A 10,774-nucleotide genomic window follows, 5' to 3' on the forward strand; every position below is an offset into this window, starting at 1 on the left:
GCATAACACAGTTTCTGCCAAAATTCTAAGTCCACAAAAAGGTCATTTTTGGGTATCTTCCAAAAAGACAAAGTTTATTAATTTTTTATCTACTGAAGTTTAGTGAGTTAAGACTATTCTGACAAAAATTCATGACATTTTGAGTTGCTTAAGTCATCCAAATGAATTTTGCAAAATAATGGTATACAGTACCAATAACAGATTACATACATTCAATAATGCATTCATTTGGAGGTTTGAATCTTCACCATTTTTAGAAATTCCAATGGGGTTTTAAAGATAACCCATAACACTAACAAATGAGATAAAAATCACTTAAATCCAACCACTTTTGAGAGAGATATGGCCATTTAAACAAGCATGTATGAATCTTCCATTGCTGGACAGATTGCGCAATCTTTTTGTTTTTGATGCTTGCACCCTTAAAACTCAAAATATTTGGATGATTCTGAATGCTACAAATAACTAACCCATTAAACTTGAGTTTCAAAAGAAAAATCAAGTATTTTTGCTAATTTTACCAAGAGATATGCATGCAACAAGTTAACTAAAAATCCTGACCACAGACAGATGCACACGAATTTTGTTCATAAGAGTTGAGGGGTCAAACCTCAATGTTTTCTTATGAATCCAGTTGGAACAAAAATCTAACTCAATGAATATGATTCTAAAAAGAAAAATTAAAGATTTTGGACTTTTTTAGACCAAGTTATGGTCGTCCAAAGTCAGACTTAAAATTCTGACAGCAACCGGAATACATTTTCTTATCAAAACCAAACTTTTGAGCATTCAAATACACAAAAATGGTGGTTTCTTTTGCAAAGGCTTATTCTCACCACCACATAACATAAATGACAGAGGAAAACACCCAAAATTTGGGAATAATTATGCTTGCAAAGGCCCCCAAATTCAGATTCGGATTTTTGATGCAAAAACACCCATTTTTGGATGATTTTTCACAATTTCTTGTGTTCTTTGATGGAAGTTCCTAGATTTTCACCACTTATGGATATTTTTCATATCTTTTGGTGTTCAATCTCACTTCAAGAACATCAAGAATGTATCATTCTACTTGAAATGTAAATAAGTGTGGAAAAACATCAAGAAAAGGCACTAAAAGTGCTCCAAATGACTCAAAAATGCAAAGATATAATTATACCTCTAATTGTATGATGATGACCACTTGATACTTCACAATTTCGATTTTTATTGGATGAAAAAGGGGCTGGAATCTGCTGTGTTCTTGAAGAAAAGAATGAATGTGATTTAAGCTTAGAGTGAGAGAGAGAGATAAATATGGATGGTTTCCTTCTAGAGAAATGAAGAATGATTTTGAAAATGAAAAAAAATTAATGTTATGTATGTGTGTGTGATGGGGGTGGCCGGCCCCTATATGGGCCCCCATTTTAATTTTTTTTATTTAAAAAAAAAAACCCACAAGTTATCAGATACGAAAATCGTTTTATCGCGTAAGACGTTTTCTCCTAAACCGCACTCTAAATTAGCTTAAATATTTAAATAAAATAAATTTTATTTGTAGAAATATAAACTCCATATTTTATATATATTAAATATTAATTTATGTAGTTTGGCATTATATAAGGTGTGTCAGTCAGTTACGAGCCGAAACCAGGCTTTCTAAGTAGTTTTTGGGATTTCTACGCTACTGCCGGAATTTTTAACAGACTCTTGCCTAATTCAATCTAAATAGATTCTAACGAAGGATTTTCACTAAAATAATACTAATAAGTGCTTATCGGGTGCTAACCTGAGAGCTGAAACTTTGCCGGATGTCACAATTGTCTTATTTAACGAGCACCGTAAAATGTCTTATTCTTCTTATTACATTGTGTTTCGTATTTGGGATTGTTTTTGTAATTGGATTTTGTTTCGTACAACGATCTGTTAATTGGTCAATGTAATTTGATACACGGTTTAATTATTATTATTTTTTTAATATTAAACTTGTTTCGATGATTAGAGAATTTTGTTGTTGTTGATGTTCTTATGTAGGAACATTGCACTACGTTGAGCCTCTCCTTGTCTTTCCTTGCCTCATACAGAGTGTAATGACATGAAAAGGTGCAGTAGAGACGTCTTGGAAAAGGAATAGACAGGAAGAAAAAGGATTAGGTATGGTAACGTCGAGATGGACAAGAGATACACAGAGGCTCTGGACTTAAGTGTTGAGAAAGAACTCTCTCTTGATGTCCTACGTTGAGACCTCGCTTCAGAAGTAATATTCGTGTTTCATATTTGAGATTGTTTTTGTGATTGGATTTTGTTTCGTGCAACGATGTATTAATTGGTGAATGTATTATGGTACACGGTTTCATTATTATTTGTTTTTTATGTAATATCCAATTTCTTTGTATGAGTACATAATTTTGCTGTTGTTCTCTGTTCTTATGTATGAACATTGCACTTTCTTGAGCCTCTCTTTGTCCTTCCTTGCCTCATAATATAAACTTAATTAATCACAAAAGAAGTTGCAATAGAGATACACAGAGCTGTATCTCTTGATGTCTTATGTTGAGGCTCCGCTTCTTGATATAGATCTGCATCCGTGCTTCATACAGAGATACATAGAGGCTCTGCACTTATGTATTGAGCAAGACCTCTGTCGCGCCATGTCTTACATTGAGGTCCGCCTCTTATTCCGAAGTCGTTCTTCATACTTTTAACTCCGCACAATTTCTACACCCTCGTGTCTCTCAAGCGTCATTCCATTGTCCATACAGTCTGTAACAGAGGCTTTCCACGTGCTACGTGGTCAATCGGAGCCACACTCCGTGCTTCATACAAAGCTACCCAGAGGCTCTGCACTTCATATAGACCTTAACAGAGGCTCTCCATTTGCTACGCGGTCAATCGTAGCCACACTATGTGTTTCATACAGAGCTACCCTGAGGCTCTGCACTTCATATAGACCTTAACAGAGGCTCTTATCGTGCTACGCGGTCAATCGGAGCCACACTCCGTGCTTCATACAGAGCTACCCAGAGGCTCTGCACTTCATATAGACCTTAACAGAGGTTCTATAGTTGTCATGTCATCACTCTAACCCTGCATCCATTCTTCATACAGAGCTGCAAAGATGCTCTGCACTTAAGTGTTGATAAAGACCTTTGGCTCGTCATGTTGTACGTTGAGGTTGTGCTTATTACTCTGAATGCGGTCTTTAGACTCTTAAATATGGACTGTCACCGTCGTAAACTATGGTAGGTTATTTTAAAATATATTCTTTTAATAGGTAGTCATACAGAGGTCTACAAAGGGTCTGCATGTATGATGCAGCGCTACATGCTGGCTTTACATTGTTCGTCTTCATTTAGGAGTTTTTCTGAACATTGTGTGCCTCCTGCAGACCTACGTAGACGATATGCATCTTACTCTGCATCAGCCATTCAGACGTGCCAATCTGGACAATATGTTTCGTAACTCTGTGTATCTACTTCAAACTTGTTATCCTCATTCATAATTATGCAGACTTATAGGAATGGACACCGTTCGTCTTTAAATCTGGAACTTCCCGCTAGCCTTGCTCAATATAAATCTGTTTGTATTCATAATTATTTAAAATAAAAGCTTTCACTTACAGACGGTCACCAGCTGTATCTATAATTTTTCAAGTAAAGGAGGTGGGATGCAAAGCATGCCAAGCCATGTGTCTTCCCCCCATTCGCTTTTGCCTAACCATTTCGGCTCTCGACGTATTTTGCAGCTCACATGCCACGTGTCATATGGACACAGGTGCTGCGTGAACCGCTCCGTTTATCTGACGTTTGGTTGGTGCATTACACTTGAGTACTCTATTTTATTTTGTATTTAAACAAACCCATCCCCCAATTTTTCTTTTACGCTTTCAAAGTATTCAAGAATCCTCGTCTTCAAGCTCTCAAAAACCGCCATTGATATTTTTGCAAGTTCTTAAATCAGTTTATGCAACCGCAATCCTTGTTGCAATCATTCATCTTCGATCTTCTAGTAAGTACTCAAACCATCCTTCTAGTTCAAATTAAAGAATCAACACCCAGTTCTTTTCAAAACCCTAACTGTTCAAAAGCTTTTATTTTCAAAACCTGCAACAATGTCTTCTTCAGACTCAGGGAACTCTCAAACTCACACCAATACTCTCAAAACTATTGAGGAATCCAACCAAAATTTGGTTTTTCTTCCAGTGAAACCCAACAACCATGCCCTTCAACTCTCACTAGACAACTTTGACCAAAAATTCCATCCTATTATTGATATCCTCCAACACCATTTCTTGAACCCTGCCCTGACGAACACCGATGATCTTGTCCCTGAAAGATTCATCCAAGAATTCTGGCAGAGTTGCTCAGTTACTGATTCCCAACGAGGTATTGTTAGAGATTTTTTTGTGCCATCTACAAATGAATTCATCACTGTTCGCATTTCAAGGTCCCTGTTTTCACGAGTTTTGCAAATCCCTACGAAGACGGATTTAGAGCTGAATGAATGTGCCCCACTTCCATCTGTAGATGAGATTGTTTTCTTCTTGAAGTTCTTGGGATACAACCAATCCATCCAGTATCCTTCTCAATACCGCCGACAGTACCTATCCCCAATGTGGAACACCCTGTTCACATTGGTGAATTGATCGTTGACTGGGAAGATTGGCAGCTTGGACATGTGCTCCACTAATATTCTACAGATCATTTATGGCATCTTTTTTGACTTATCACTCGACTACTCCTTCCTCCTCTACACAGAGTTCAAGGCAGCTGTCGTGAAGAAGTGCCAAGAGGTGGCTAAAGGAAAGGAACTGCCATCTCTCTTGTTTTCTCGCTTTCTGGGTCTTCTTCTAAGACCAGTTATTGATGACAACAACATTGACGTGGGACGGCTGCCTGTGCACAAGGTGAATGTGCTCACTCAATACAAATCTACGGTCAACAAAGAAGGCTATGTTAAGGAACGACCAATTCCGAAGAGGATGAGGCAAGGGAGGACACTCAAATGGCTGAGGCAGAAGAAAAGGGGGTGAGATTGGAAAAAGAAAGAGAGAAGAAGAGAAAGAGACTAGAGGCAAAGAAAAAGAGACTAGAGAGAGAATGAGGAAGGAAGAGGAGGATAGAGCTGAACGAGCGAGACTTGAAGAAATTGCTCGTTTGAAAGCAGAGGAGGAGAGAGTCGAGAGAGCAAGGCAAACAGAGATTGCTCGCCTCAAGGAAGAAGAAAGATTCAGAGCAGAGGAAGCAGCCAATCAAGGCTTGGGGCACTTCTCTAGCTCTGAAGAAGAAGAAAACCAGGAACATTTTGATGATGTTGCTGGGTCCAATACATCAAGTGACGAGAGTGAAGACACAGAAGAAGAAGGAGAAGAGGGAGGAGGTGTAACAGCTGCTATGCCTAAGGGTAAGCCAGAGCAGCCTAGGGTAAATAAGCACATCCGTTTCGACAGCCCAACTCCCAGTGCAACTGAATCATCTGACGCCGGTGGTCGAGACACGAAAGTCATTGAAACAGAGGTGCACACCTCGAACCTAACCCAACCAAATCAACCAGAGGTGGCATCTGCTTCTGGTTATCACAGTCAAAGGGACGCCACACCACAGGGAAGACCCTCTCAAAAGGGTGCAACCTTTGAACGTATAAGTGATATGTCTCCCCATATCACGCTACTTTCCCATACAGAGAAATTCGTTTCCTCTGCACGTGTAGACTCCTCACCTTGTTCAGAGTAAGGAATAGGTGCACATGACTTTGAGACTCTCGACCAGTCTCTAAGTCCACTCATGGAGAGTCCTCTGGCCAGCTCTGAACCCTCCTTGGATACTCTCCTTGATAGAACAGCGGTAGTGAATTCTCCTCAAGAAGAACAACAAGGATCTGCTGGAAGTCCTTCCCCAACCAACATCAACCAAGTCGTGAATGAAGGCGTCCCTAGAATGGGGACTTAATCTGGCCCATTTGTTGAGCCAGAGGTTACACAACCAACATATGTTACAAGGGAAGAGTTGCATTCCCTTTTCACCTCTGTGCGGTGCTCCTTGGAAGAGCTAAAACTCATCATGGCTCATGTAGAGCCGTCCCCTTCTGCACTTGCTTTGGATGAGATACGAGCATCCTTGGCAGTATTGAGAGCTGAGTCTTCGAAAAATGCTTCTCGTCTCGATACTTTGACGAAATTGACGGCACAAAATGCAGAGGCCTTGCGAGAGGTCATAGCTTCCATGCAGAGGGGTGAGGCGTCCACTTCTTATGACGCCCAAGCGATCATCCCTATGAATGTACCTATGGACTATGTCACTCAGAGCGCAATGAATGCTCTGGGTGACAGACTTCTACAGAAGGTGGCGAACTTCACATCCGATTTCAATAACAAAGCCACGAAAGCAGCGGCAGCCATCACGTTTGCTCTGGCCAAATTCGAGTATCGATCGGAATTCGAGATGCGACGGGTTGGCGATGCAGTCGAAGATCTCCTCAAAGTCTTTGAGGAGAAAATCAAGTCTATGCCTCAAGCAGAGGAGTCGAGGCCAAAAAGACGAATGGATTCTTCTCCATGTGCTGAGTCATCGAAGAGGAGACGACTTGACGATGATGAGGACCCAGACCAGTCTGGTCCTCAAAATCGTGAAGAAGGGGAGAAATATCCAACAGCCATTCCAAGTGTTACACCTACGGCTTCCCCCTCTGCACCCACGTCCTCTGCCCCTCGCCAAGCAGCACAAGATTCTTCAAGGCAGAGGGCACAGAGTCAACCAGCGCCAGAACAAGCAGAGGTGCTCAGAAAGGGAAAGATGCCCATGGCATCCCAGGTAGAGGCAGCTGGGCCACAAAAGAATACAGAATTGATAGATCTTCTAAATATTTACTCGTCATCTGATTCAAACCTGGCTTTGTCTGCATCAATGGAATACGCCATGGACGCAGGTGCTCCAATAAGAGGAGAAGAAGAAGAGGTGGTAGCAGTGAATGTGGTTGATCCATCACTTTTGCGCATTCCTCTTGCTGTCCCTCTAGAAGGCATCACGATTGCTGCTCCTCTACCATAAAAGAATACACACAGAGCTAGGGTCCCTGCACAAGGGACTAGAGTAGTCCCACCTGCAATGAGGCAGAAGGTCCCCATCAGGCCAACCAGAGCAGAAGATGAAGAAGGCGCAAGCAGTAGGCCTAAAAAAAGGCATCCCTCTGATCACGTTCAAAAGATTAAGGAGAGCATGGATGCAATGTTTACGCCTACACCCCTTGATAAGCCAATAAAGGACAAAGCAAACAGCGAGGAAATCTACCAATTTCTCTACAACCTGCGAGAAGAGACACCAGTCCAAAAGATCAGTCTTCATCCAATAGTTCAAGAGCATATCAGGCAGAGGTTCCTAGATCTCTACACCCAGCCCATCTCTGCAGTCCATTTCGTTGATGGCATCAAGCAAGTCATGGACATCAAGAAGCGTACCTTCGCGCATAACCAGATTATCTTCTATGAGTATACGGTGGAGAGGTCTCGTAGACAGATCTGCAGGTTCACAGATTGTGACCTTATAAATCTGAATCTGTAGGATCTTCTCTCTCTGTTTTACTTCACAGATCACAAGAAGGACAAAGGGGTCAAATACGTTGTGGCCAACTCTGCTATAAGGCAAACGATGACCGACCTTCTCGACTTCAGAAGCAAGTTCGATTTCCAATTAGCTCTGGATCTGGGAGTGGATCAATTGACTGTCGCTGCACCAAACGAAGATCTGCAGGGCATCAATAGCATCCCTTCTTGGATTGTGTTGGTGGAACCAGAAGAGAGAGTAGTATTTTGGAATGCACAGAATAAGAAGATCTTTTTTTGAGATATGCAGAACTACAAGTATTCAAACTCTACCCTGCGGTACATCAGAGATAAACTAGCCAGGAGCAAAGACAATTCCCCAGGAGCAAAGGAACGGGCAAAAATCATCTTAACGTCAATTCGCAACATGTTAGAGTTTCGTGAACTTCTTAGGAAGTTCATCAGACTTCAAAATGTTTAGACCTTATGTTTTATAAGTTTTTTTTCCTATCTTGTAAAGTCATTGTTATTTCCATTCAATTGTATTGTACTTTTTAGATAGTTAACGAAAATCTGAAATTCCTTTTAATCTCTGGCTTCGATTAGACTTTTTGTTTGTTAATTCAATTAAGAGCCTGCCTTATTTACTCTTAGGGGTGTATTGTTAGACCCCAACTTTCGTGCTTCATATAGACCTTAAGAAAGGTTCTGAATGTGCAACACGGTCACCAAAATCTTGCCTCCATGCATGACACAGAGCTACACAGAGGCTCTGTACTTAAGTGTTGAGAAAGAGCTCTGTCTCTTCATGTCCTACGTTGAGGCTCCGCCTCTTCATCTAAACCTTAACAGAGGTTCTGCATGGCCTATGCAGTCCCTCAAACACACACTACGTGGCTCATACAGAGATCTACAGCGGGTCTGTATTTAAGTGTTCAGAAAGAGCTTTGTCTCTTTGAAGGTGGGTTTCAGAGTTCCGACTGTGTGCCGTATCAATTTTAAACTCTGGGAATGTTCTTCACCCTCGTGTCTGTGAAGGTTGATTCCGTTCTTCATACAGACCTTAATAAAGGTTCTGCACGTGCAAAGCTTTCACTCTAACCCTGCCTCCGCTCTGCATACAAAGTTATGCATAGGCTCTGCATTTAACTGTTCTGAAAGAGCTCTCGATCTTCATGTCCTACGTTGAGGTTGTGCCGCTCGTTCTGCATGTGCTCTGCTTTCAATCTGAATCGGAGTCCGTGTTTCATACAGAGCTACACAGAGGGTCTATATTTAAGTCTTGAGAAAGAGCGCTTTCTATGCATGTCAAATGTGAAGGCGCTTTGTGTTATTCTGAAGATCGACTTCAGACTTGCAACTCTGGGTGGTTGACGTCTTAATCTCTGGGAAATTTGGTTACGCTTGTGTTATTTTGAAGATCGACTTTAGACTTGCAACTCTGGNTTGGTTACGCTTGTGTTATTTTGAAGATCGACTTTAGACTTGCAACTCTGGGTGGTTGACGTCTTAATCTCTGGGAAATTTGGTTACGCTTGTGTCCTTGAGGCTTGATTCCGTTCTTCATACAGAGGTTAACATTTAATTCTCGAATAAGAGCTCTGTGGATGCACATATTAAGTAGAACATTGCGTTCCTCATGCAGAGCTACACAGACGATCTGCATCTAACTCTGGATGTGCTTTTCAGATGTGTAACTCTGAATAACATGTGTTACAACTCTGAGTCTGTTCTTGAGCTATGTTATCCTCATTTGCAAATTAAATTTCCAGACTGATTGGTGTGGAAACCTGTCCCAGGGCACGTGGAAACCTGTTACACCGCCTGTATCTCTAATTTTTCAAGTAAAGGAGGCGGGATGCAAAGCATGCCAAGCCACGTGTCTTTCTTCCATATGTTGTTGCATAACCGTTTCAGCTCTCGATGCTTCGTGCCGATTCTCATTCGATTTCCTATTACCAAATCTCGGTTTAAATAACCCTTTATTCCCCAAATTAAAATTTTAATGCTTTCAAACCCTTTCTCCATATTTCTCTCATTGTTGTATTCTACGAACTAAAAACCAACTACCGCCATTGACGATTTGTGACCTCAAGATTCCCCCTCTTTTACTTCGCTTCAATCGATATTCATTGCAAGTAAGTTGATTAAGTCCAACATCTGCACACAAAACACAAAATCAACCACCAATTTATACATTTCTGTGAAACCCTAACTTTCAGCCAACCACAAACCAGGGTCATTTTCTTGCTCACAAACCTGCAAATGTCTACATCCACATCAAACAATTCTCAAACACAGACTACTACCCTCAAATCCATTGACGAATCTACTCATACCATTACTACACTTCCTCTGAAACCAAATAATCACGCACTTTACCTCAACCTAGACAATTTTGACTCTAGGTTTCACCCAATCGTTGATAACCTTCAACATCATTTTCTCAATCCTGCTCTTACGAACTTGGATGACGCTATTCCACAGCGTTTCATTAAGGAATTTTGGCTCTCATGCGACGTTACTGAATCGCAACGTGGGGTTGTTGGATGATTCTATGTTCCCTCGACGAAAGGGTACGTTTCAGTCCGTATTTCCAGATCGTTGTTCTCTCAAGTCTTACAACTGCTGACGAAAACGGATCTTGGCCCTTGTGGAAAAGGCATATGACATTCAAGGTCAAAGGGCCTAATCTTTTAGCTTTGAAATGTATAAAGAGGCCTCAAATCTTCAAAATAAGTTAAATAACCAACTTGTTGATCCTCTCTCTCAGTGATTTGATGATAATCCCTTTTCACTAAAACGTTGTATTTATGTTTTTGTCTTTTCAGTTCCATTGATCATCATTGAGTCTGTTCAGTGATCGCTGAAGAACTTGTATAGTAAATCAATCAGAGACAGCGATACTTCAAGAAGACAACACTCACACCAAAGAACCTTCAGCGAATGTCGAAGACTGAAACTGAAGATTAGAGACTGGCGAGTACGTGATCTGAAGCGGTACTCAGTGATTACAAGCCTGTCTACAAATGTGTGAAGACTGCTCAAGCCTCAGTGAATGCTGAAGAGACCTTCAGGTTATTCCAGCATTCAGCGATCAAAGGAAGCTTGCTTAGCATGACTATTGTTGTCTTGTCCTTATGCACACAAAGGACAAACCCATATCCTTATGAAAGTTGGTACGGTACGGAGCCGACTAGTCGACTCTATTGTCCACCAACTTTAGGTAAGGATGTCTGCTCATGAATAGTGCTTTTT

At 41.1% G+C, this 10,774-nt stretch overlaps 1 protein-coding gene across 1 annotated transcript; it reads left to right on the forward strand.

Moving 5' to 3' along the window:
• The first annotated feature begins 5,078 nt into the window (after positions 1–5,078).
• Positions 5,079–7,025, forward strand: LOC112529012. Its single transcript, XM_025140094.1, has 3 exons — positions 5,079–5,601; positions 6,052–6,534; positions 6,583–7,025. Exons 1-3 carry the CDS (start codon positions 5,079–5,081, stop codon positions 7,023–7,025), a joined length of 1,449 nt encoding a protein of 482 aa, XP_024995862.1.
• The last annotated feature ends 3,749 nt before the right edge of the window (positions 7,026–10,774 follow it).

This window comes from Cynara cardunculus (assembly GCF_001531365.2).
Source record: "Cynara cardunculus var. scolymus isolate 2C chromosome LG 16, CcrdV1, whole genome shotgun sequence".
Lineage (NCBI taxonomy): Eukaryota > Viridiplantae > Streptophyta > Magnoliopsida > Asterales > Asteraceae > Cynara > Cynara cardunculus.